We start from the raw sequence: 27473 nt of genomic DNA, 5'->3' as shown, positions 1-27473 counted from the left end.
TTCCAGATAAGTTTCTGGACACATGAGCCAAAACTCAGACCAAGAAACTCCACGACCTTCCTTGGACCACTCACATAGTAGAAAACTAGAAATCACAGATGCTCAATCTGTGATTGGATGGTTGCACATCTGTAAAGGAGACTGAACGTTGTATACAAGCTTTGGGCAAACAGACAGCTTCTTACTTATTTCAGGAAGACAAAGCCAAAAATGCATCGTGCATTTGTTCCAACAGCATGACTTCGAAGTAAGGGAACATCTAGCACTAAACTGTCTTCATTCCAGACTCGTCACCTACCAGAAAAACCTGAAGCATAATCAAAAAGGAAACCCAACAGAGGACACCCGGAACTGCGAAGCAGGTGAAATCCTGTATCAAGTAAGAATGGGGAAACATTCAGCATTAAAACTGCACCAACCACTTTTTTCATGTATCAACAGAGAGTTACACTTTGATAAATTTGCCCCCATCTTCTTCTTCTTTTTTAAATAAACATGTTGTTGGTATCAATTTCCAAATGAGCAGATATTTAAAAGACAATCACATTTTTCACCTCTGATTTTGTTGTTTTGCACCCAGCGTTTCAGGAAACAGAGTCTAAGGCATGCTGCACAGAAGAGATAAAAACTAAAGTCACACTGTGTTAAGCACACTGAGCATTTTGATGAAGGATGCTGCAAATAAAGCTTATAGGAAATCAAAATTAAAATGATTAAAATGTCCTTCACACAGACTTGGAAGCAAACACAGTCGAGCGTAAGCGGATTTGTAGCACAGGCTGTTTCTATATCAGAGCACAAGACGGAAATTTGTATCCTGTTGGGAATGGTGAGAAAGGAAAGACAACGCCAAAGTCAACCCAAACCCTCCACAAATAGCCTCTAAACTTATTAAGAGCTTGCTGTTTTTTGCTTTCTTTTTTAGAGATGATTTAATTTTATGTTTGCACGAGAGGAAATGCCCTGCTGCTCGGTGTTTGTAGCAAAAGAGTAAAATCAGTAAATACAAAAACCTGCCTCCAAACAACATTGTTTTAAAATCCAAGCTTGGACACATACAGTAAACACTGACTGTAAACCACGAGTGCAAATGTCCTGAAGGAAATCCTTTCATAACTGTTCCTACAAAAACATTTCTGCTTAAATCTAACAAACTCAAAAGCTGAAGATGCAGTAAGAGCAAAAATAGAAACAAAGGTTACCTGCTGAAGTTTTTCCTCAGAAATCTAACATCAGACCTAGCCTAAACCAAGAACGCACTAATCCTGAAACCAATCATCTTTTTTTCTGTTTCATGACGACTACAGACAAAGGGATTAACAAAAAGAACAGTCTGTGGCCATTAAGGCCATTTTGTTCACATAAGAAAATAACTGTCACTTCCTTTGTTTCTGAATCACTTCAGCTTCACCCCAGAAATAAAAGGTGCATCTTATTTCATCCCAGTTTGGTTAAATATGTGTACTTAATGTGTTGCTTCATATAGATCACTTTAATAAGAGCCACTGGTGAAAAACATAACCGTGTACACAAATCTAAGTTCTTCACACGATGCCATGAGATGGAAAACATACTAATATTTAGCATTAAGCTGTGACACCGTCTGTCAGTTTCACTGATCATTTTCATGAAGTCTATGAATTATGGGACGACATTAACCATCCTTTGTGAAGGCGGAGGAAATAAACTCTTACATCATTGGCCACATACAGCCCGCTTTGATCATAAGAAATTCCCCCTCCTATCAATGTGAAGAAGTTTAACTGAGACATCTTAATGCACATCTCAGTATTTATAAATGATTAAGACATGCTGCTAGAGTAAATAAAAGAAATCCTTCAGTGTGAGTAAATGAATGTGTAAAGTTAGGTCTGGTAACTATTTTCTCAGACTGTGCAGCAATTACAAAATCTCAGAAATGATCTTATTTTATTCCACTTTTAGCCTAGTTTAGTACTTAAAAGAAAAACGAAAAAAAGAATTACCTGTCATTTCGAAAAGCCCAGGGAAGTCTTTATCTTTAGGAAAAGTTGTAAACCTTATGAAAACAAAGTCCAACACTTTTGGGGTCCAGATTGGAGTCTTCACCTGGCTAATTCTGTGGCTAACCCTCCTGTAATATTTCCATTTGACCACTAGGTCTGGGTTACTTCACCCAACTTCTTGAGAAAGTTAGATGGAAGCTGTGGAAGCACCAGCACAACCAGTCTGGAATGATATGAGATGCTGTCAAAAAAAAGTTTTGCAACTCTGCCAAGAAAATAAAATCTAAATTTTAAAGCCGTGACCAATCTGAATTAGGCCTCTTCTTCATTCAAGGTCGTCTCCTTGTGCTATTTCACGTCACGTCACTCTGGGTGACTTCTTCCTTTTCCCTTAAATGAAATTCATGTCGAAGGATCACTTTTTTGAAGAAACCGAGTGCTTAGTCATTGGGCTGATGGGTAGGGTAATATCAATAATCATGTCACACGAAACAAGCAGAGTTCTGTTTTTGTCTTTATTTAATAAGCTGGTTCATAAATAATCACACATAAAAGATTCTTTCAGTAGTTACAAAGTGGGTAGCAACTTTAGTTAGCGCCTGGAGAAAAAAAATAAACAAATGAAGAGAAGACTGCCGGCGGGAGGAAAGTTTATGGAGATCGATCTCAACAACTCAGGAGTTCATAAAGCGGAGCAGAGAAGACGGAGCTGACGGGAGGTTTAAACATCCGACCGCTGTCCCATCACGTTCCCGGCAGCCGTCGCCCATCAGCAGACTAGCAGCAGACAAAAAGGCGGCATGCGTGTCGTCGTTCAAAGCACATGCCCGATTTTTGTTTCTGCTCTCCAGTGTTTTCAAAACAGTCTTGAAATGAAACTAAGGGAAGGGAATGTATCGGGAAATTAAAAAAAAAGAAAAAGAAAAAGCACAAGCTACATTTTAGGCTCACAAAACAAACTGAAATAAAAGATTTTGAGGTGGCATCTTCTTGGCTCGATTTTCTCCTCCTTCTCTTGAGAGCGATGGATTTACGAGAAGGTTAAAAGGTTTGACAGTGGTTAAAGAGGCGGCAAAGAGCCGCTGCAGGATGTTTGTTTTTTTTAGCAATTTCATTTGTTCAGTCATTCATTTCTGTAACTCGTTATTCTCTTCTAAAACTACCTCTTCCCTCCCCCTCTGCTGGTCTAATCGCAGGTGACCAACAAGCTTTGTTTTAATGAGACCGTTTAAAAGAAGGGGAGGAAACCCGCCTCGTTAAAACTGGTCTGACGCAGCGATGGGTGTCCATTGCTGGCTAACGCTAGTTTTCACTCTATCGGGTTACAAGTCCTTTCACGCTCTTGTTTAAGGAATCTAGTGGTCAAAGTTTTTCTCAGCGTGATGGAGTCTACTTGGACACTTGCTGCTGAATGTGCTGCAGGAATTCATGATAGGAAGAAGCCCACTCTGACCGGTCCTCCACCAGGTGCTGGAACAAAGTGGCTTTAGCCGAGGCATCATCTCTGCAGGAAGGGAGGAAAAATGCATTAAAGGAAAAGAAGAAACTCGTTTGTACATTTTAATGCACTGTAAGTCTAAGAAGTGTTGGAATCTAGTCCATATAACTTGAAGATTTGCTGACATGTCAGCTCTTAAACACAACACTCTTCTACCTCACTGACTCTGAACTGACAGCTGTTCGTACGAATCCCCAGCATGAGAGTTTTTCTCAGAGAGTTTGCAGAGCCACCTACTCAGGACCACCTATTCAGCAGTCAGAGCCAAAGCCCTCCCTGCCTGTTTCTTTAAATGTCTGTCTTTAATTTCAAAAAGACATCCATGAAGGACGAGTTCCCAGGCTGAGCGAGACGTTGCTGGCTTCTCTAACCCGACTTGCAAGAGCAGACACTGAACGTCTGATCTGACGTCTGGTTTCTCTCTCAGAGCTCGCAACTGCTTGTAGTCAGACATTGGCTTTACTTTGAGAAATATATTCCCAATGCAAAAAAAAGTAAAACCTGAGATTTGCCAGAATGAAATGTTATAAAAGTGACAAAACAAGAGCTATGAAGGAGCCGCCTTGAGCTCTGGAGATAATGTGGTGTGATATTTTTATTTATTTGACATTTAACAGGCTTTAGAAAGTCCCACATAAACAATCAAGATGTAGCTCTCATGTTGTCACTGCTTAGCCATCTCCCTCTTTCGTCCCTTTGTTGCTATGCTTATAAACAGCTCATTGCGCACCTCTGCATTGTTTAACTGATACCTACAGTGTGTGTCTACCAAAACAGAGATGACGGTCTTGCGTGTAAATGTCATTCTGCCACGTAAGTGCTCTGACAGCAACAGGCACACAGCTTTGATGTCTGAACCATGACCACGCAGGTTAAACAGGAAAAAGGGGGAAGCACCATCAACAAGGCTCAGACAGAGCAGAACATGAGCACAAGTTAAACCAGGACATTTGACACCTTCTTACATACTTGTACATATACGCAGAAATACAGCGGTGGATGCTGATTTAAATGTACTTTTTATGCTGTAGTAATCTCTCTGAGCCAAAAGTTCAGGTTGCAAACTCCCCTAAAAGCTGTTTTCTTCTACTCTTTGCTCTGTATGATCTCACAGAGAGCAGGATTCACTAACACAGTCACCTCAGGCAAAGCTCTGGCCAGTCAGAAGAAAACTGGCTTAAAGGGAGAAAACCTTAAACAGCTTGTGTCCCCCTGGGAATAAACTGGGTGCATGTCCATGAGATGAAGTCTTTAAATGCTTTGTCTCTTTCTTCACGGAGCATCAAATAACACCAGTCTTTCAGAAAACCTGGTGTTAAGTCTTAAGGCTTTTAATCTGAAAAGTGACGTATTCTTAATGCCATTCTAGTGTCCGACTTCCTGTCCACATCATTCTGAATGATGTCGAGTTGAGAGTTGCTTCTGGGACACTTCTGAAATGTTGAAGTACAATCTGATAGACCTGCAAGCATCATTTCATGTAGAAGGGTGGATTATTGTGAACTGTGACTCATGCAGAGCTACTCTAGCAGAGATCAAGTCCAAACATGGAGGTGGAAATGAGAAGAATAGATCCCCTTTAACTATACATCTTTTGGCAGTGATGTGAAGGTGCGACAGAGCACGCTCTAACACCACCAACAGTGACAGAGCTTTTAAAATCTGTCTGTCTGAGCGAGGATACAGGTTTTTCTAACTTTTCATTCCTCTTCAAATATTGGAACATTGCTTCTTTGAATATTTTAGCTACTCTTTAAAGCTCTTGCACCTTTAAGATCTTTAAAAAAAACAAAAACAGATCAACAACTGTGAGGTCCGAGGTCACAGAGCTCGAAACCACTTCAAGAGCCATTTTTAATTCTTTTGTCAAATCTCTCTCGTAGTTACTGTCATTTCAGATCATTAAGTCCTATCTGTCATGACACAAACATCCGTTCAAATCCCACTCAGTGCATTTTTACTAACATGTGATGTAAACATGTGGTTAAGCAACAATGCCGTGCCACAAAGAGGAGGACAGAGAGGAAACCGAAACAATGCGTTCCCTGCGGATGACTTTACCGCCGCTGTCAATCTGTGACCTCAATGCTCACTTTGTCTTTGTGTTTACACTTCGGAAATACTTTTCCTTCAACCTGCCGATCTCTTCTATATGAAACTGTCCACACCCAGTTTCTGTTCAATGCCAATCAGAGCAGCTCACTATCTGGAATTACGAGATTCCAGAGAGGTGACAAAGCAGAAGGGCGAACTCTGAAAGGATGTGCAGTATCAGACAATCGTAATGTTGTTTATTTGCTTTATTTCCTCATGAACCTCAACAGAATGTCAGATTTAATTTGGCCAAGTAGCCGATAGATATAAAAAGGCACCTATCACATGACTGGAACATTAAACTTAACTCTGAACCCGGAGGTTCACAGGAATGAGAGATGATTCTTTTTAATTTGAAGTTTATTACTTCCAAAAATGATTAAATAGTTACTTTTTTCCTGTCAGTAAAAAGCCAGCTCAGTGTCCAGTAGTAATGGCTCACTGTGCGGCTAACTGTCCTGACACAGCATCCACAAAGCCTGTGCTCCAGTTTAAGTGAAGTTTTAGGATTTCGTCAGTCTGTTAGTTAGTACTCATTAGCAGGTGTCTTTGTGTACAGTTTAAAACACAGGTTCAGGCTAACATGGCGGTGGCCAAAATGCTAATGCTGAACCTTCAAAATGAGTCCAAAACCAGTGGTTGATGCCACGATAGGCTGCCCTTTTATTTCTTCTAGGAATTATATTTCAAATCAGGGATGTCAAATTTATGTTGCAGTCATCAGATGGTGTGAGGCTCTGCATCAAGGTCTGTGTGCCTGCAATCTTTTATGACATGCGAGGCCTTGAGGCGACTTTAAACAAGTAAAACAGAAATGACTGCTCGCTTGGGGTCAGCAGCTTTCTGTGTTCCCAACAGACCACAGTCACTGCTTTACACTTCAAACCTCAGTTTTCTGCAGCTCTGTCTTTTGCGACAGAGCAACTGAACACTTTTTCCTTTAGTGACCTCAGATTTTGTGTTAAAGCAATATGTGAGATCCATTTCACCCAATTAAAAACAAGAACAAAACAAGCTGTCTATGTATATCTGTGACTGCCCCGAAGAAGAAGCACAGTTTCCAGTGTGTTAGCAAACAGTCAGATGTGAGTCCAGATGTGCGGCAGTGCTTACTTGACAACATGTATCGTGGAGCTGAACGCTCGGTTGTCCTGAAGCCAGTCGAGGAAAGCTCGCACCCTCTCAGAGAGAGGAGTCTCCAGCTCCGGAATGTGACTCTAGGAACCAAAGAGGACAAGAGGAGAAACAAAACAACAACGCTGTTGTTAGTGGCGTGTTTCAGATAGTGCAGATTCACACTGTCAACCCCGGCCATACAATGTGGTTAACGGGAACATGCCTGTGGTGGGGAGTGTGGGTTTGTAGGTGGATCTATGAGGCACTGACCCCTTGCTAGAAAGATAAAATAAGCAGCATAAACAAGTGCTGACTCGCCGTTTGCTCTGGGTGTTGCCATCACGCCCTCGGCGTGGTATTGACAGAACTTTCTAGGTGGCTGCACAGTTTGTTAAAAAAAAGCAGAAAAGCTACATCAGCAAGTCTGTTTTGCTGGACAAGTTGTTTTTTTTCCTAACTAAGTGAACAGAAACACAGCTCCTTCACTGTGGAGTACAACTGTGAGTCATTTTCAGGGGAAACAAAATGTCGCATTGCATCATTCAACCAGCGACTGGGCGGCGCACACACGTGTGTGTGTGTGTGTGTGTCAGTACAGACATTTCCCTAATCACACTTCTCTGTAACATCCTGATGTGCTAGATGTAGAGGGAAAATAAAAGCCTCATTGTACTTCAGAAGATTAATCTGTCTCTTTGAACTGTTTGTGTGTGTGTGAGTATGTGTACTTCTACTCAAATGAGCCTTACTGACCATGTTGGGGGGAATTGAAGCGTAGTTCGGGCAGCCCAAAACATCTCGGATGAACATTTCGTTGCAGCATTTGCCGATCCACAGATAAAACACCTGGACAGGCAGAAGAGAAGAGGAGCATTACCGCACAGTAGACTTTCTACACAAACTCTGACGTGTGTGTGTCTTAATCTGCAACATCTAAAGAGCCAGCAGGGCCAATTTTATAAATATCACCACTCTAAACTATGACAGTGAAGAAGAAAAAAAAATAACAAAAAAATTATAACAATAATTGATTTTTCTCTTTATTTTTTGAGGAGTTTTCCCCATAAATTTGTATTTCCATTTCTTATAAATTCCCCCCTTCGTATACGTCCTCTCATACATTTCACTGTTTTTCTTATAAATGTGTGGTTTTTTTCCCTCATAAATTATAAATTTATAATTTTTTCTCTTAACTTTGAGTTTTTTTCTTGTAACTTTGAGTTTTTCGCTGATAAAATTATTAATTTTTTATTTTCAGTAAATTTGTGGCTTTATGTTTTGCCTTGTTTTGTTTTTTGTAATATTAAAACCCTCCCACCCTTTTTGAAAAAAATCTTTATTGGCACCAAATACGCCATTGCACTCATAAGGAGTTCACTCAGAAATTAGATTTGGTAGCAAGTTTAAACTTCAAACATCTAACTACCCTCCATTTATTACTGATACTTTCCAGTGATAGTCTGAAGATTGGAGTGTTTCGGTTTCTTTCTGTATTTAATTTGCTGCAGTGGAAAATCCCTTTAAATTAAATTATATGACATTAAACTTAATGAAAACTGGGCTCCAATGCTGCTGCTGAAGTTACTCCGAGGCAAATAATGAGACAATAAATCCCAACTCCAGTCCTCAAGCCATCACATATTATTTCAGGCAAAGACAACTTCTCTTTGATTTGCTCTAAATTATGACCTAAGGTTTATTGCATTTTATTAAAGGACTAGATGGTGAGAAGACAGAGACGTGAAAAATATAAACAAGATGAAATAAAGATTTCTCTGAACTTCATCCCTGCAGAGCTTACGTTGCCACAGTCCATGAGGAAAGCTCCATCTCTGCTCAGCCTCTCAGCAGACAGGTGGAGCAGATGAGGCTGGGGGACTACGGTATCATTCAGATGAAGCGCCCCCTGCAGGTCAGACAACTTGTGAGATGAGTATAAAACAGCTTTACTATATACATGCATACAACACATACATACTAATTACATAGCGTTACAGGTAAAGCTTCAAACAGAGACCATACAAACATTAAAGTCTGATATTCCCTTATTTAAGATATGTCTCCATTGTATTATAATTCTTCATAATTCTGGTTATTACAAGTGTTTAAAGGTTAAAGTTGATGTGAGACTATTTTCCCATTTTTTAATACACCTTTAAAAGAAATGTTCAGTGAAAATATGATGCATATAATGGAAATTAAAACACTAAAATAAAAAGATTTAATTACATTTATTATGACATTTATGTCACTGAGTTAAATCCTTGTTGTTCTAAAAGATACCACAAGCTTAAAAACACCCTTGACAGACATCACAGTTTTACTCAAACATTTCAAGTCATCTGTTTTAACAAGCAAAAGCAATCATCCCAATGATCCCAAACCAATTTTCACCAAACTTTCTGTGCATTTCCAGAGAAAACAAGCAGACTGGCTTTGCTCTTAGTCATCATAATGTTCAGGATTAAGGCTCTGATGTGACACCTTGCCAGACGTTTCAGGATGTTTTTAGGCAAGATATCAAACTTATCTAATGTATCTTATCAGCTTCTCTTACATTTAACCACTTCCCCAGATATAAAAACAACCTAAAAGAGCGAGTTAAGCCATTAAGCACAGGTTTAATGATAAAGTTGCAGTACATACTGAGATATATATGTTAAGGATGTTATGTTAATGGGTTGATAGTAGTCATTTTGTTTTTCTCTCTCTCTACTCTTTAGTGCACTGAGTTATGAGAAAAGCCATGTGCATCCCACCTGGTCAGAGATGTTGTCCAGTCGGTAGAGGTCAGGATGAACCATTCGCATCAGCTGCTGCAGCGGCTGAGTCTTGAATTCGCACATGGCAAAGACCCGCTCGTCCAGCCTCGTGCTGGTGCCCGTCCGCAGGGCTTTCTGAAAGCAAACACATCATATCAGCAGTGTTTGATTTGATTTTTCTCATTTATTACGTCAAGAATAAGAATAGAGTTTAAAGATCTATAAAAATTAAAAATACAGAGTAAAGCTTTAGCCCCATTTGCAAAGTAAAACAAATGCTTTTGCTAAAAATGGAGAATTAAACTGCAACAAGTTCAGACAAAAACATTGTGGTAACAGTTTAACCTTTAATCACCAGGAATAATAGGCCATAATGTGCATCCTTCAATTAAACAGTGTTGTTTCCAAGGTTTATTCTCTGATTCACCAAAGGAACACACTGTTAGAGTTCCACCAGCACCTACAGGGAGGATTTGTCTCAGAAACAGGGTGTGTATGTGCTTCTGAACATACACACCCTGGATGTATGAATGCACACATGCCGAGTGGATTAATAGTCATTAACCCAGGCAGTGTGACTGTGAGCTCACACTTTTCTACGGTGTAACATTTGGTCAGAGGGTGTTCTGCTTTTAGGGTTTGTACTCAATACATTTTAAAATGTGTAATAACGTTTTGCAGGTTTAGTCAGTAAAACAAAACTCTCTCCTTTTACCTCAAACTGAATTTAAAAAATTTTAAAAAAACTTTCCAGAAGAAGTCTGCTAACAGGGAAAAGTGGAGGGCTGCATGCTTAAACACACATTCACAGCCTTTTCTTCTCCTTCTTTTGAGTGTATGTCATGCTGTGTGACGCGTGTGTGTTCACGGGCCGACGACAGTCGAGCAGCCGCACCTGTTTAAGGAGAGCGAGGATGTAGAGGGGGAAGAGACGCATGGCTGCAGGGAGGACAAGTCCAGACTGCTGCAGGTTGGACACGTTGCTCTTGTAGGCGCTCACCAAGTCCACCACCGCATTCACCAGCGCGTCCCGGGCGTCCGACAGGCTGGATGATAGCGATCGATCGATGGCTGGATTGAAAAGACCAAATGAAGACTAGTTTACCTCCAAGACAGCATTTTAATCATTTCTGAACACAAAGTTAAGTTAACAAAAGCCCAGAGTACGTACTGATGAGACATGTTTGCAAACTAGGGCTGTGCGATATGATGAAATATATCGAATGCCAAAATGAAAACATCGTTTCAAATTATTCGCTATCGTTTGTTTCGTGGTGGCGCAAACTACGCTGTTTATGGCAATATTTTTTCATTGTGGTACAGAGAATAACAGCATAGCCAGTGAAGATGAGGCAGAACCAGGTAGCTCCAAACAGAAGGACCAGTCAAAATAAATCGAGGACCTTATTCCTAAACGAGAGGCTACCTCTGTAGCATGGACATGGTTTGGTTATGAAAAGTCTGACACGGACCAGAAAACTGTACTATGCAAATTATGGCGCAAACCGGTCCCCACCTCAGACTCGAACACAACAAACCTCTTCTACCACCTACGCAAGAACCACGTGAACGAGTATGGAGAGAGTTTATGGATGAGAAGCAAAACAGAGCCGACAGGTGCACAAAATAAACCTTAGACTCAAACGTTAGAACAGGCGTTTCCACGCAGCACGCCGTGTAATAAATACTCACAAAGAAAATGGTGGCTGTTGCAACTTCTATCTAAAAATATATAGTTTTATGCATCGGTCAAAACACTCAACTCCAGGTACACGACGCCCAGCTAAAAACACTTCACACAAGTAGAGTTGCCTGAGTTCTGTAAATTCACTGAATTTACAGAACATGTAAAATTTTTGCGAGATATATCGTTATCGGGATGAGAAATGTCTCATATTGGGATATGAGATTTTGGTCGTATCGCACAGCCCTACTGCAAACATTTTCATATTTATTTGGATATTGTGTGTCTGTGGGATAGGCAAACTTTGCACTCTTCAGCTCCAATGCACAACCTCTAGGGAAACAGCAGTGGTCAACATGACCCATAAAGCCACTCTGCACAGACTGAAATAAACCTTTCAATCATTAATATAAAATGCAAATGTATACGAATGTGACTCTTGACACTGGAAATACCTGGCTTACAAAAAGCTCTCTGTGGGTTATATACCACCACACAAGTATCGCTACATTTCCACCCAGGGTTGGTATTTAATTCCAACTGACTGCGTGTTTTATGAAACCCGATGGAAACATATGCGATACATTTTGATGCATTTTTTTCTGCCAACTTTACTGGAAAAAAAACACTGACAATATCACTTTATCATTACACAAAGTGCCTCTGTAGTTCTCTATATCCATATGTGCACCACATCATATCTAGCAAATTCTTCAGATGCCTTAAAACTCATCTGTTCATTACTGAGACCGATTCTTATTATCACTCTAATATTTCTAACCTGTTATTGGATTTGTGTCAACCATGGGGAGGCCAGAGGCCAAGTTTCATAAATGCGTAAAAAGTCTAAGGTTAAAGGCACTGCACATGAAAAGGTGTGAAAGCCAAGGATTTAAGCTACACACTTACCCATGTTGGCTAACAGACAAGTGATGGCTTGGACGTCAGCACCGGCATAGACGTCACTCAGCTGACTGACCACCGGCAGACACAGAGTGTGGACCCTGATACGTCTCTTTCCTACAGATGAATTAATAACAGTCCCGTTTTCAAGATTTTTAAAGAAAAATCTTTTCAACCTAAATGTGTTACCATGAAAATGAGTCATTCTTGTGTATACCTTTACTCGACGTGTAGAGCAGAGCAGCCTGGAAGCAGGCCAGAGACGAGTCTGCCAGAGAGTCTTCAACTGACATCTGGACAGCGAAGGCAGAGTCTGGGTTCACATTGGCCAGGGACAGCAGGTCAGTGGAGCGCACAAAGAAGTTACCGTGAAACGTGTGGATGGATAAACCTGAAGAGGAAAAAGGCCGGGACAAAACTTATGTTAGACACAGAAACATTAAAACGTGCATGAAGTTGCATCTAATCCGATTACCTTTAGTGCATCTTATTCTCATGACCGCCTCAAAGCCGATCTTCCTGGTGAGGTAGCGCTCGAGGTCTCTCTGGAACTTTTCCAGCTGGGCCGGGTTGTGGATGTAATGAAAGGAGGGATAGTAAAAGACGCTGCCTGCTGAATACCTGGAGATACATGCTGAGAAATAAGAAAAACAGGAGAGGATCGGCATTAAGAGAATTAAATGTGATTATCTTCAGTCTGTGAAGACTGGGAAGAAGAGTTCAAATACATCATTGTGTTTTGCGTGATTTCTAAATAATGCCTTAATCCCACACTGGACTGAATTAAAGATTAAATACATCAATACACAGATAATATAATATTAAATATGACATAAAGATGAAGAAAGCAAATAGGTCGATGATGGCGAGAAAGCAGTTTAGAATAGGTTTCTCCTTTATTAGCCAGAAATAAGCTGTTAGGAGATTTGGTATCCGTGTCAACAGATGACTTGGTGTGTGGTTTAACAGATAAAACAAGGTTGATAACATTGGTAACACACTTTCTGGATGTTATCACTTGAGCTGAGGCCTGAGCTTCTGCAGGACATTTTCCCCGAGGCAAATAATTTCCAGTCTCCTGAATCACATGTTAGCTACTACTACTACTACTACAGCAACAGCAAAACAACAAGCTCTAAAGATGATAAGCTGAAGAACCTGAGTGCAGCAGCAGTACACACTCAGAAATTTGAACCAAACCACAAGAGGGTTATTTTAAAGCTATCAGATTTAAAGTCTACATCTATAAATCTGTGCAAAAAAGGAAATTGTAAATTTCTCATGGCCACCTTTCTGATCCAGAATGACTGTTTAACATGCTAAAGATAGAAAATATAGAAAATTAAGAATACTGGGAGCTGATTCGCTCATTAGCATTCAAAAAAATAAGCAAAAATGTTGACACTTTGGATACATGGACAACATGAAAGATCACAACAGCTGACTCAATCATGCTCTCACCTAACGAGGCGAGGTCGGCGTACTGGGAGCTGAGCAGGAAGAGATCCACTCCTATCTGTTGTCCTGAGCAATCCAGTGCAAGTTTCTTGTAGAAATCAGTGGCAGGACCGAGGTGGTGGGCTCCCTGAAAGATATGGGAGTTATTACCAGCCATTCCTCATTTTGATCACAGGACTGAGGGAATGGGGACCTTCCTGACAGCTAAAAAAGACAATATAATATCTTTTTCCCCGAGCAAACCAAGCACATCTGTTATTTGTCATTTTCTTTTTGGAAACTCTTGTCATGACTTGTTGGCAGTTTATTCAGATAAAAAAAAAAAAGAAGAAGATGCTAACCTTGAATAAATCACAATCCTGGGATGACATTAACAGTGGTGTTTAATCTGAGATGAAATGTGAGACAACGTTGATGTTGTGACCGGTAAGAAAAGTGAGTTGTTGCAGGAAAGTATAAATATAACTCAGCTGTGAAAATGCCAGGACACAAAGTATAAATCTCCAATTTCATGGTAACAAAGTGAAAAAATATGCATGAAGAACAAACACCATGAACACACCGCACAGAGATGTTTTTATTTATGTCTCACTTATCAATAAATATCTAAATAAATAAAAGTTAAGGGTGGTGATTATTAGCTGTTACAGATGACGCACAGCAGCCCACTTTACACTAAAACATCTGTTCATTAAACATGTGACGGCTTACTGTGTCCAAACCTTTGACTGTTAACATCCAAATAAAGACAGAAATAAGAAAAAGGATGCTGCTTAACTCCAAATAATTAAGATATGATAAAATCCTGCATCTGCTCTTGCTCCCACTTTTCTCTGGATAGTTGTTTTTTCTCATTACAATCACAAATAAAAGAAAATATAATTACCTTAGAGCTCGAACGCTGATTGGGGTCTTCTCTCGACTGCAGCTTCCCGGCTCCCAGCGTCGGCAGCTGAGTCTGGAACACCGTGATGCGCCCTCCGGTGGGTGACATGAGCTTGAAAGCGGCCTGTAAGGCAGGACCGAGGGCGCTGTGGGTCTCTCTGCTCTGGCTGAACAGGGCCGGCAGTGACTTCAGCAGGTCCTTTACCAGCTGGAGGACGGAGAAAGAATACATGAGAAAATTAAAAAGAAAACCATTTCAGAAACATCAAGAAGCAGGCACGAACATGACAGATAGAAGAGACGCAGGGGAACAAAGCAGCACGCTCTACCTCGTTGCTCTCCTTTAGATTCACCATCAGGCTGTCATGAGATGGTATGAAGACATCTGCAAAGAAAGCAGGAAAGACTATTAATGTGGCTATAGATGACACCTTTCTATCAAATACACTGGAAAGGGTCATTAGTCACTCTAATAGGCCACCTCTGGTCTTAACTGTGTGGCAACAACTTTTGATTGTGGGTCACTGCCACAGCTCTCATGCCGTCATTTTGAATGAACTTATATTTACCATCGATGTCTGACACCACCAGCATCTGTGGCTGGGACAGCCCCTCCTGGAGATTGTAAAAGTGGATGGTGCTATCAAAGGTGAGGAAGCCCACCCTGGTACGTGAGTCCCCAGGCAACCTGCAGCAGAAAACATTGTGTCAGCCTGGTTTCTGCCTGTGACAGACGTTAATAATCAGCTTGATTAAATAGCTAACTGACAAACTCATGAAGCAGCAACATCAAGACTCACTTATCCAGGTTCTCAAGAAGTGAGTCACAGAAGTACTTCAGGTATCCCGCTTCCACAGCATTGTGAGACACGTCGAGTACAAACAGGTAGACCGCCGGCTGAGGAGGTCGCAACTGAAAAAGAACAAAAACATCAAAGATCCCTGAAGGTTTAAAAAAAATAATAATAATAATCTTTTTTTATATGACCTTTGCAGGTGTCACTTCTTATGCATGAGCCTTCTTTTTCCCCCTGTTTACTTCAAACACAACACCACTCTCTAGTGGACAGAGAAGCAAAGTACATGCAATATGAATAAGAGGCGTGTTTACCATGTAGTCTGAGGAGGCGATGAACTCCACGGTGGAATTCTGGACCTCTGGCCTCTTGTGTGGTTCACCATATGACCTTGTGACTGGATTGTACATGAACTCATCTGGTACTGAACAAGAATTAAAAAAGGCATAAAACATTAAGGCTGCAAAACATGATCCAGCAGTAAAGAAATTGTAGGGACAATATATAAATAGCTTGACTGGACTTGTACCATCATTGACCCGGTAACACAGGTTGCACTTCCACCTGCGCTGGTCCAGAAAGGTGACGAACGGATTGATGTAGGTGCGGCAGGAGCGACAACGCACGATCGTGTTTGATGTGATCACCGGTAACTGCTGCAGAGAGGCAAAAGGGGAAAAAGGCTTTGAGAAAGATGGACTAACTTCCAAGAAAAAAATACAAAAGACGTGTTTATGAACTTTTAATGTGTCATGCCTCAATTTTTTGGCCTCCAATTTCTTTCTCCATTCCATGACCCTTTCAAAACATTCTTCTATTTATATCTCAGCAGATGGCTGAATAGCACTTTGTTTCCTTTTCTGTGAATGTGGTTGGATTAAAAAAAAAAAGAAAACTGCAGTTCTTTTCTCCTCTTTTTTTGGTGTCAATCTATTCTTATGACTTCCACTGAAGCACCATAGTCCCCTAAAATTTCTCCACCTTTTCCTTAGAGCAAAGTCTGTTTATCCTCAGGTAAACCTGAAGGCCACAACGGAGGTTTTGGGACTACTTTCTTTCTCTGCACTTTACTAAAAACAGCTAAAAATTATTATCAGATCAAATGCTAACATAACTATAAAATAATTGACATCTATGTTGATAAACAGTTGAGTTGAGCTGCAGTAATTAAATAAAACATGACACTGATAGACATGATTTTGAAAACTTGTAATTTCACACTTGGGTTCGATGGCAACAGTAATGTGTTACTTTCACAGGCGAAGTAAACACAGATGTCGAGAAAAACGCCTCAGTAGTGAAACCAAAATGTCTTAATCACCTCGGTTTGCTGGTTCAGCTGTAAGATTAAACAAAAACTAAGAATTCCCCCACTCTGGGTATTCGAGTAAATGGGTGCCAATGCTGCTGCTGTAGTGCAAAAAATTTAAATGTAGCTTCATTTTTCTTGTGCCATTTTCCATCATGACCAAATACATCCTCCCTTTCTTACTTCTCATATCTGGATTCATGCAAAGAGACAGTCTAAGAAGAGATGCCCAAACCATCCCAGTTCCTCCCACTGCCTCTAGGTGGTGCTTTTCAAAACAGGCAATGTTAACTCTGTGTTTTGACTTTAACATTACCACAAAATGAATGGTAATGTTAGAGCACAGACAGCCTTTGAGGAAAGAACAATTTCTACTAGTTGGTTAGACTATTAACCGAGACGGTACCACAGTATCCTCATGAGATCAGAGAAGACGAGGGACATGAAGTTCGTCATGACGGGGCATACACCCATATTTGGGCTGCATAAGAAGGGAGGACCTCGATGTAATACAGAGTCTCCTCAGAGGCTGCAAACAATGTCACATTCTGAAGATTTAAATGCATCATAAAACCTCACTAAACCGAAAAAGAAAAATTCTTTAAAACTATCTGTTGACCTTGCTAAGGACGCTCTGACGTGTGACACCAAACTGCAGGCTCACTCCAGAATACACCAAACTCCTCACAGCTGTTTACTGAAACACTGTAGACTTGACTGACTCAGAGGAAACACCAAATTAAATTCAAAATCAGGAAATACTGTGTCGGTGTAGCATATGATACCAAAAATACATTTTCATAACATATTCTTAAACTATCAGAGTCGCCAAAATTAAAGCTGTAGGCAGAAACTGCGGAGGAGCATGAATGTCTGTTTCACACATCCACAGGATCCACACCTCTGCAGTCATCTACTGTAAAAGCAACACAGCCTGGGCAATTCTGAGATATCCTTTTGAAATACACACTCACAAAAACGACGAGCCAACAACTGACGCTGTGTCAGACATTCAGTTATTTAACCGTTAGTCCAGGAAGTCAGTGCCAGCCTGTCTTTCAAGCACTTTCCTATTGTCTGTCGCTTCACACCTACTGACAAGTCTTCACCTCGCAGCTCTATAAATACCCTCCCTTATCTTTCCTGCACCTCTTCATCGTTGTCATTCTGCTCCTCCTGCTGACATGTCACGAGTGGAAAAAGACAGCTACAAAGGACCCAGATAGTATTTAAACACTAAATTCCACCTTTCTTTAATGTAAAACTGTGTCGGCTAATGTGAAATCCCTCTGTCAGGGAAAAAACACCCTGCTCTGCACAACATATTTTGCATTTCACAGAATGACTCGATCACAGCTGTTTGCTTTAAGAAAAAAGTGTCAGAATAAAATGACTCTCAATGAAGAAACTCAAACTATTGCCTGCTAAAAGCTACAGTAGTGTTTGTGCCCTAAACAAAGTTTTTGGATGTTCAATAAATAAATAGCAGAACAGCTTCATGCAGTGTTTGAGAAGGCAATGAAAAAAAATACACACTGCTTAAAAAAAATCTAAACATCTGAAGATATCTTAACTCCATAATACCAAAATCTGAGAAAAATGTTTTAGTGTACCTGTAGATCTCTGAAGGGGTGGAGGAGGAGGCCCAGAGGGAGTCTGGCTTTGTTGAGTAAAGCCTGGGTCTGGGGAATGCTGGTCAGAGTACACCTGAATGTCCTGATTTAAAAAAAAAAAAAAAAAAAAGACAAACGAATGACAAATATACTCACAGATAAAAGTATATGAAATGAAAAAAGGTTTAAATAATGCAGTGAGAACACACAAAAAGCATGAGCTTAGAAGTTGAAAGAAAAAAACGTAACTGTGTACTACTGTTGTACTATTTTAAGAATTTATTTATTTTACTACTCTAAAGTTTCTGTGATACACTAAAAGTAAATGGCTAAATTTAAGGACTCAGCTGCCACTCAAAATTTCCCTACACCGGTTTTCCGGCTAATGGCGGCTTGGAGTGAGTAGTGTTTTGGTGGGGTCCTGCACGGTCGACCTTTTTTTTTTTTTTTTAATAATTACTGGGCACTTTTTTTCCTGACTCGACCCCAAGCGATATCCAACTCGTTTTAAAATGGTACACTTTTTCATTTTGGTCACTAAAATGCCACCAAAGCCGACTAAAGGAGGAAGCTCGATTCGGCCTCACCTGCGGCCTGCTTCTCCTGATGAGCCCTTGACCCATCCCGAGTCGGGGACTGCGGCCCAGGCCGCCACCAATAGTGATGTCGGCGCTCTCAAGGCGGAGTTGCTTTCGGCTTTTGTTTTTTTGTTTTTCGTTCTGTTTTGTTTTTTCTGTTTTGTTTTCTTTTGGGAGGGGGGTGCCTACTTACTTCTGCTATAAATGACTGATCACATGTCCTGTGGTATACAAGCCTCATCAAGTTCTTCCTCAGTTAGATTTTTAAGTTGGAACGTCAAAGGCCTTAACCCGGTGAAGCGTTCTAAAATATTTTCACACTTGAAGCGTCTAAATCCAGATATAGTATTTTTACAAGAAACACATCTGCAAGATACACATCATTGCAAGCTCAGGCACTCATGGGTTGGGGAGACCTTTCATTCAACCTTTAACTCTAAAGCCAGGGGAGTAGCTATTTTAATTAGTAAGGAGGTTGATTTTACGGTTTCCAAAACAATTGAGGATAAAAATGGTAGATTTCTTATAATTGCTGGTAAACTATTTCATACTCCTGTTTTGTTGGTCAATATTTATGCTCCAAATTTTGACAACCCTGATTTTACAAACAATTTATTTAGCACTCTTCTTTTTCTTGACACCCACTGCTTAAGTCTCGCTGGGGACTTGAACTATGTAATGAACCCGACACTAGACCGCTCCTCACCTCGTGTCTTTACTCAGTCCTCTATGTCCAAATCAATCTCTGACTTCATGTCTCAGAATGGGTTTATAGATCCTTGGAGGACGCGTAATCCACAAACAAAAAAGTTTTCCTTTTTCTCTCAGGTACACCAATCTTATTCCTGTATAGATTATTTTTTTGTTGATGGTTGTCTGATGCCTAAAGTCACATCTTCTGAATACCACCCAATTGTTATATCAGACCATGCTCCACTAAGCCTTGATATAAACTTCACTGGTAGACCTCGCTCCTGCCCTTCTTGGAGGTTTAACACTCTCCTACTATCTGCTGATTCATTCAACCAGTTCATTCTATCAGCAATCGATGACTTTCTTGCCTTTAATAAAAGCAATTCAGTCTCCTCCTCATTATTATGGGAAACACTAAAAGCATATCTGCGTGGCCAGATTATTTCTTATTCAGCTAATCTTAACAAAAACTCCAGGGCCAGGGTAGCAGAAATTTCAGCAAAAATTCAGGACGTTGACAACCAAAATGCCATTAATCCATCACGGATGTTATTGAAGCAACGACAGGATTTACAGACTGAACTTGATCTCCTCACAACAGCTGATGCAGAACGTCTTTTGATTCGATCTCGTGCTACCTACTACGAGCATGGTGAAAAGCCAAGTAGACTTTTGGCACACCAACTGAAACGTAGAGCCAGCTCTCGCACAATTTCACAAGTTAAAGACCAGTCTGACAATCTGGTTTCTGACCCTGCCTCTATCAGTGGGATTTTTAAGAGATTTTACTGCAATCTCTACAGCTCTGAATCACAGTCAGTTTCAGATGAGATGCTTGCCTTCCTCCAGAATTCTGACCTTTCCACAGTAAATAAATCAGTTTCTGATGAGCTCGATGCTCCTATTAAAATAGAGGAAATTTTTTGGCTCAATCAAATGTATGCAGAGCGGTAAGGCCCCAGGCTCAGACGGATTTCCGGCTGAGTTTTTCAAAAAATTTAAAGACAAGCTAGCGCCTCTCCTTCTTGATGTATATAATGAATCACTGCGAAATGGCCGGCTGCCCCCCACTTTAACGCAGGCATCTATTTCAGTTTTACTGAAGAAAGGCAAAGACCCTACAGCCTGCGAGTCCTACAGGCCCCTGTCTCTCCTAAATGTAGATTTTGAGATTTTGGCAAAACTACTTGCAGTTCGGCTCGAGGCCGTTCTTCCACAGATTATCTCACAGGAACAGAATGGATTTATCAAAGGCCGTCAGTTGTTCTTTAACACACGTACAGTGCTAAGTACAATTTTTTCTGCTCACTGTCCCTCGTCTCCTGAGGTGATCATTTCTCTAGATGCAGAGAAGGCCTTTGATCGGGGTGAATGGGATTATCTTTTTGCTGTACTGACTAGGTTTGGGTTTGGAGAAAGGTTTGTGTCTTGGCTCAAACTTCTTTATACATCCCCTCAGGCTTGTGTCATCACCAACTCAGTTCGATCTGATTATTTTCCACTATGCCGTGGCACTCGACAGGGGTGTCCTCTTTCTCCCCTTCTCTTTGCTTTAGCCATAGAAACCCTTTCTGTTGCTCTGAAATCCCGCTCTTCCTTTCGTGGAATTATCCGTGCAGGTGTTGAACTTAAGGTATCCCTGTACGCAGATGACCTTCTTTTGTATGTAGCTGACCCTATATGTAGTCTTCCTCCAATTTTATCTGTCTTGGAAAAATTCAGCTCTTTTTTCTGGCTATAAAATTAATTTGCTCAAGAGCGAATGTTACCCTGTGAACTCCTTAGCGTTAACACTTGAGCAGTCTGACATTCCTTTTAAGCTCAGCCCCTCGGGGTTTAGGTACTTGGGAATTAATATTAAACGAACTTTCCCTTAATTTTTTTCTGAGAATTTTGGTCTCACAATTTGCGTTAGATTTCCAGAGGTGGAATTCCCTCCCACTGTCACTAATTGGCAGGATTAATATTATCAAAATGAATGTGCTACCCAGATTTCTCTTTCTATGTCAGTGTATCCCCCTATTTTTGCCCAAACAGTTTTTTAAGTCCCTGGACCAGATGGTTTCTTCTTTTTTGTGGAATGGAAGGGCCCCTAGACTTAGGCTCTCTTTATTACAACAGTTTACCTCTAATGGGGGTCTTTCCCTACCAAATTTTTTAATGTACTATTGGTCTTCGCATATTCATAAGCTGACCTACTGGCTAAATTCGCCTAACCTGATTTGGTGTAAACTTGAAATTCAATCAATTTCTCCATATTTTTCACCCACCTCCCTTGTCTATTCATCACTGCCTGTTAAAACATCTTCTGTTGCTTCAAATCCCGTAGTGCTCTCTACACTTAAGATATGGTTTCAGTTCAGGTCGCATTTTAAATTCATATCCCCCTCTACCAGATTACCATTGTTAAGGAATCATCTATTTTCCCCTGCCACTACCAGCGTCGCCTATTTGACGTGGCACGAAAGAGGCATAAAGACCATGAGAGCCCTTTACAAAGATGATGTCTTTCTTAGTTTCTCAGAGCCTCAAAATTTAACCTACCTCCCACTCACTTGTTTCTCTATTTGCAAATTAGACACTGTGTCTCATCACTGTTTCCAAATTTCCCAATTCTCCCTGCTGATCCTCCATGGGTTGACCTTCTGCTTGTTAGGCCTAATCAAAAATCACCTCTATCAAATATATATTGTATGCTTATGGCGACCGAATCTGACTCATCAGGTAAAATCAGAACCGCCTGGAAGCGTGAATTAGGTGTTGAACTGTTTGAATCATGGTGGGATAAGGTGAATCTCATCATGCGTTCAAGTACACCATGTGCTAGGCTACAGCTTATACAGTTTAAAGTGATAAACAGAGTCCATTTCTCAAAATCCCGTTTATCTAAAATTTTTCCTTCAATTATAGACCAATGTGACAGATGTCACACCTCCCCTTGCAATCTAAGCCATATGTTTTTTTTCTGTCCGAGTTTGAACAAATTTTGGAGTGATTTCTTTTCTGTACTTTCAGGGGGGTTTGGACTTCAGATCTGAGAAGACGCTCTAATAGCCATTTTTGGAGTTCCAAAGACCCCTCTTAATATAACTCCCCAGCAAAATGAGATCTTGGCCTTTTGCTCCCTTCTTGCTAGACGGTGTATTTTACTTCTTTGGAAATCTCCCACGCCTCCATGTGCATTGCAATGGCTTAATACTGTCCGGACATTCTTGAGGGTGGAGAAGATCTCACTCACAGTGAAAGGTAGTTCTGCAAAATTTATCCACAAGTGGACACCCTTTGTGGAATATCTGAAAATCTTTTCCTTAGTACAATGCAATTTACCCATCCTGCGACTATATTGAAAAGAATTTGAAATTTACTCCTTTTTTTTTTAAGGTAGGTAGGCATAGGATTTAAGCACCCCCCCCCTCCCCTTTTATTCTTTTATTTTATTTTTTATTCATTTTTTTTTAATGTTGTTTCTTCAATTTTCTGTTCTTCTGTTGGTATGATTTTTTTTTGTATTTTAATTTGTCTTTTGTTTAACAAGTTAAAGTTAAAATAATTGGGAAAGAAATGTTTGAGAAAATATGTCATGTAAGATGCATACAATACAATGTATATAAGTTTCTATAATCTCTTGATAAATAAATAGAAAAATAAAAAAAATTTCCCTACACCGGACTTACTGTGGACTGCAGTTGACTTTCTTAAGGTCGGGGCTGAGGTTGGGTTCGGGGGCTTCCAAAGGTCTGGGGGGCAGCAAGTTTCTCTCCTGCAGCAAGTTGATCGGCCTCAGGGCCTCGACCTCCAGCTCCGGCACACCGCTCAGCCCGCCGAGGGCTGCAGACAGCTCAGAGAGACTAGGGAAGGGCTGCAGAGAAGGGAGGGATGGTTTCCACACCACGAACAAACAAACAGCTCAACTTGCAGCCAAAATGCATCAGGTGAGGCTATTTATTAAGTCTGGTTAGTCAGTCATTTGTGGATTATTTTCCTGATCAAGTCTAGAAGTCTGGTATTGACACAAGTCCAGGGTCAGAATCCTGAACAGGTCTCTGACTCTGTTATAAGCCAGCTCATAAAACTAGAGCCTATCACCAGAATTGGTAAAACCATGGGTGAAATTTAAATCCCTATATATATATATATATATATATATATATATATATATATATATATATATATATATATATATATATATGTTTACTTAAAATCTGGTGGGGGCAACAGACAGTCAGTCTAAGTGATGGATATCAAACGCAGGTTGGGTTTGCCTTTGTCTAATTTTTCATATGTAAAAAGTTTGGATAATTTAATATAAATTGTCTAAACTATTAAACTATTATTAACTATTAAACATGCTAAAAAAAAATCCGTAAGTGTGCAAAATATTAATCAACATTTCTGTTCAAGCTGCAGGCTCACCTGTGAGTACTGCTGGTAGTTTGACTGGCCATACAGGTCGTGGGAGGGGGAGGCGTCAGTGTGGGACGCTGGTCCCTGCCGATAGGCTGACTGCATGCCAGGGTAACCGTAACTACCGTAGGGCTGAGCCTGGTTGGTCACATTGCTGGATGGTGGCATGGATTCTGGAAAGAGAGACAGTTCAGGAGTACAGTAGTGTGATGTTAAGAAGACAGAAAACTTTTAAGGTGTTTTAACATGACCAGGAAAAAAAAAAAAAAAAAAAAAAATAGATCACTGTGTTCATGTTGATTTTAGAATAAGTTAGAATAAGTGCCAAATTATCCCTAAACAACAACAACAACAACAACAAAAAAAGCCTTTTCAAGCAGCTTTTGAGTGTTTATTTAGCTGTAATTATTAAAATCTGATTACATTTTAATGCTCAAGACCGCTCTGAATACTTGGGAGGTTTAGAGATGTTTGTTTTACTTTTTGATTTTCAGACTTCATATGAATCCCCTTTGCTGTCTACATTAGCTTTGTTCAGAATACACAATATTGTTATCAGATTAGATGAACAAAGATCCATAAGAGATGAGACATTAGTATAAACATCAGGAACACTGTACCAGTAACAAACTAACAACAATCACATTTAAAGCGTTGTGAATGACACTGCTGTCTTCTGCTTAGAAAAGCTGGGTCACATCAAAGGGAATATGTGGATTGTCTTAAAGCCCATTTTTTCCTTCTCTGCTGTGAAACGTTGTCACTAGATAACAGAAGATCCAAGTATTTTTTGCCACATCAGCTGTCAGCAAATATAGCTGTGTTAACACTGCAGGAACCTTCCTCAGGGACTGAGGAAAAGGATCTAAATTCAGTTCAAGGGGATTTATTTTATCCTTTAAGAGTCCCTTCTTAGGAGGCAGCGCTTTCTTTATATTCAAGAATGTTTTCATCCAGTTGTTCTCACATCTGTTTTTCCAGCACTGACGAAAGACCCTAAAATTCAGCTTTAACAATTTATTAAGGTTTTATAACAGATTTCATTTTATACTCTGAAAACAAAGTTATAAAAATATTGTCCACTGTACATATTGTTAAAGAAAAGTTGATTTACAGTCCAGACATCGCTGCAGTGATTTTACTGAGAGTTGCTCAGGTGCATGAGGTGCAGTCTGTCTGTGATGAACACGTACCTGGATAGCTGCCACCTTCGAGGGAATCGTAGCTGTTGGGCACCGGAGAGGCACTGCCAGTAGAAGAAGAGGAAGTGTCACCGCCTGAGAGAAACAGAGAGGGAAAAAAGTGAAACTCTGTTATTATGAAGGAAAAGACAGCTTGCAAATATTACTCTGTTCAAATAAATAAATTAATGGCACAATAAAAAAAAAATCTAAAGACAAATGAAGAAGTGAAACATGGAGGAAGGACAGAGTGTTGGGATAAAAATGAAAGACAACATTAAAGTGAATAAAAAGCAGATTTTCTGGTTTAGTCATGCATGGACTCCCTGAGGCCTCACAGGAAGAAAATGAAAGAGGCGGCAGACTGAAAGATGGAAAGAAAACATAAAAAGGAAGCACTTGAGTTTTGAGTATATCCAAGTTGCTGTGTGTGGGAGAGGACGTCTGAGGACAGGACACATGTAGAGAACTTATTTTTTTGTAATCTAAAAACCAAAATTAAATAAATTATCTTTTTTGGAGAACTTTTATATTAACATCTGCAATCTGAATTCAGCTTTTTGACAAACAGGCTCCCGGTGTCCTCAGAAACAGACGTGTTAGAATAAGGTGGGAAGAATCATCAGTACACAAACATATGCTGCAGATTCCTTTCTGTTCAGCCAGAAAAACTAAAGAAATGCGTTAAATTATTATTATTATTATTATTACCATCATCATTTTCAGTTTAACTGTTTCAGTGATCAAACACTAGGCATGCCCAAATCACCCCACCCTAGGAAGTGTCCAGGACACATTTTTCCTCAGAGGTTGGAGCCACCTCGACTGGCTCGTGTCGCGGCTCCACTCTGAGCTCCACCCAAATGACCTAGCTTCTCACCCAATCTACGGAAACTCATTTCTTGTGTTTATGAAATCACTTTTCATCTCTATCCACCGCTCATGTTAGCTGGCAGCTAACTCGAAAGCTTCACGTTACGTTATTTTAAAAAAAGCATGAAGGCTTTTAAAATTATTTTTCAAATCCCTCAGCAAGCTGCCATAACCTTTCAAGAATTAATGCTGCAGTCAAATTGGCGTGTGGATGCATTCAGTGCACTGCAACACTCCCTGTTCAAATCCAACATTGGTTGCATGTTATCCAACTCTGCCATCATATCGCTTTTCTAATTTACTTCAGTGCCTGTGAGGTAAAATATCCACAAAATAATCTTAATAAAAAAAACAGCAAGCAAAAGGGTCTTTTCGTTTTTGTCTATTTATTCCTCGCATGTCATGTAATGAATAGGTTTTCCACAAGGATTACATGGGCAGTAATATTTGAATGGATCCACTAATCCATGTGTGCCAAAAGGAGGGATCAACAGCAGCAAACCAAGATGCGACAGGCCTCAGGGAGAGAGCTCATTGGACAGGGCAAGATCCAATTATCTCAGACTAAATCGGACCAGCAGACTACTGGATTAAGTGCTAGGGATGACGAGGACACCAGGAGAGCCAAGCCTTCTTTCTCCTCCTTCAAGAAAATGGATACTACCAAGGCTATATAGAGCTCATTGTAGCCAGTGTTGATTTGCAGTTGATCTTAAAAGTTTTAATACAAGTCCAGTTTGGACTCCACATACATTTATATTCTATTACTGCACCAGTACAGGTGTAACTTAATGGATACTGAGCCAACTGAGGCCCATTTGAAACCAGGACAAACCCTGCATGTATTTGAATACTTGATTCACACTCAGCAGTAAGACCATGACCACAAGGGCATCTTATGTCACTCACTCGAGACAATTTTGACACGAGTGCTGAGGTGACTCAGCAGGTCAGACAGAGATGACACAGCAACACAAACCAAAGAAACCAAAACGCTGTCCCTGACTCCAGACAGACTTAATTAGTGATTAAACAAACAGCCAACTGAGTAACGCCTTAAACTCTAGTCATGGATAACTTTTGTTATGTGAACAGATGTTATGTGAACTGATCAAAGATTTTGGCATATAATCAATAAGAAAAACTTGTCATGTATCTGTTTACAGATAACAAAAATGAATGGCCATACACAACCCTGAAATTAAACAGCTGTAACTAAATAAATATTAGGCAATCCATTTGTAAAGTAAGCAAGATTAAAATTCAGAACTACTACTGCTATTACAAATATTAGTGTTGCTGTTGGCTGTGGTTGCCATTAGCTGCGAGGCTGGTAGTTGCTGCTGGTGTTATAGTCTGTTATTTTGGTTGGCGACTGCTGTTGGCTACAGTTGTTGATAGTAGGTGATGGCAGCATTATCAAAATGTGACAGGTGATAAAGTGATTCATCCTGATAACATAAGTCTGCTGTTAGACTTGTGTTATAAATTAGTTTAATCAAATTTTGCTTATAATGTTCGTTTTTAAATGTATTTAAACTATTTTTCAACTAATAACTTGCAATCAACTTGCAAGCTTTGTCCTACAAAAGTCTAAAATGCACTAGTTGTTTTCTGCTTTACTTGTGACTCTGAACACA

The 27473-nt window shown here is 40.1% G+C and overlaps 1 protein-coding gene across 2 annotated transcripts in view; it reads right to left on the bottom strand.

Annotated features, from left to right (window-relative positions):
- Positions 1-2481: 2481 nt before the first annotated feature.
- Positions 2482-27473, bottom strand: part of sec24b (SEC24 homolog B, COPII coat complex component) — a 33518-nt gene continuing 8526 nt past the window's right edge. For both annotated transcript variants that reach the window (XM_019363751.2, XM_019363739.2), the window contains 20 exons: positions 24973-25056; positions 23789-23952; positions 23050-23234; positions 18105-18207; positions 15712-15838; positions 15497-15606; positions 15186-15298; positions 14955-15073; positions 14715-14770; positions 14387-14593; positions 13504-13627; positions 12518-12676; positions 12260-12433; positions 12049-12159; positions 10351-10526; positions 9453-9590; positions 8495-8599; positions 7447-7539; positions 6691-6794; positions 2482-3489 (listed from right to left, as the gene is read on the bottom strand). In XM_019363751.2, the coding sequence (XP_019219296.1) occupies positions 3375-3489; positions 6691-6794; positions 7447-7539; positions 8495-8599; positions 9453-9590; positions 10351-10526; positions 12049-12159; positions 12260-12433; positions 12518-12676; positions 13504-13627; positions 14387-14593; positions 14715-14770; positions 14955-15073; positions 15186-15298; positions 15497-15606; positions 15712-15838; positions 18105-18207; positions 23050-23234; positions 23789-23952; positions 24973-25056 (2567 nt within the window). In that variant the 3' untranslated portion in view covers positions 2482-3374. The remainder of the gene's footprint in view (positions 3490-6690; positions 6795-7446; positions 7540-8494; positions 8600-9452; positions 9591-10350; positions 10527-12048; positions 12160-12259; positions 12434-12517; positions 12677-13503; positions 13628-14386; positions 14594-14714; positions 14771-14954; positions 15074-15185; positions 15299-15496; positions 15607-15711; positions 15839-18104; positions 18208-23049; positions 23235-23788; positions 23953-24972; positions 25057-27473) is intronic.

The sequence above is a fragment of the Oreochromis niloticus genome, linkage group LG2 (assembly GCF_001858045.2).
Source record: "Oreochromis niloticus isolate F11D_XX linkage group LG2, O_niloticus_UMD_NMBU, whole genome shotgun sequence".
NCBI classification, from domain to species: domain Eukaryota; kingdom Metazoa; phylum Chordata; class Actinopteri; order Cichliformes; family Cichlidae; genus Oreochromis; species Oreochromis niloticus.
The sequence above is the reverse complement of the archived record's forward strand: the minus strand, read 5'-3'. Positions and strand labels throughout refer to the sequence as shown.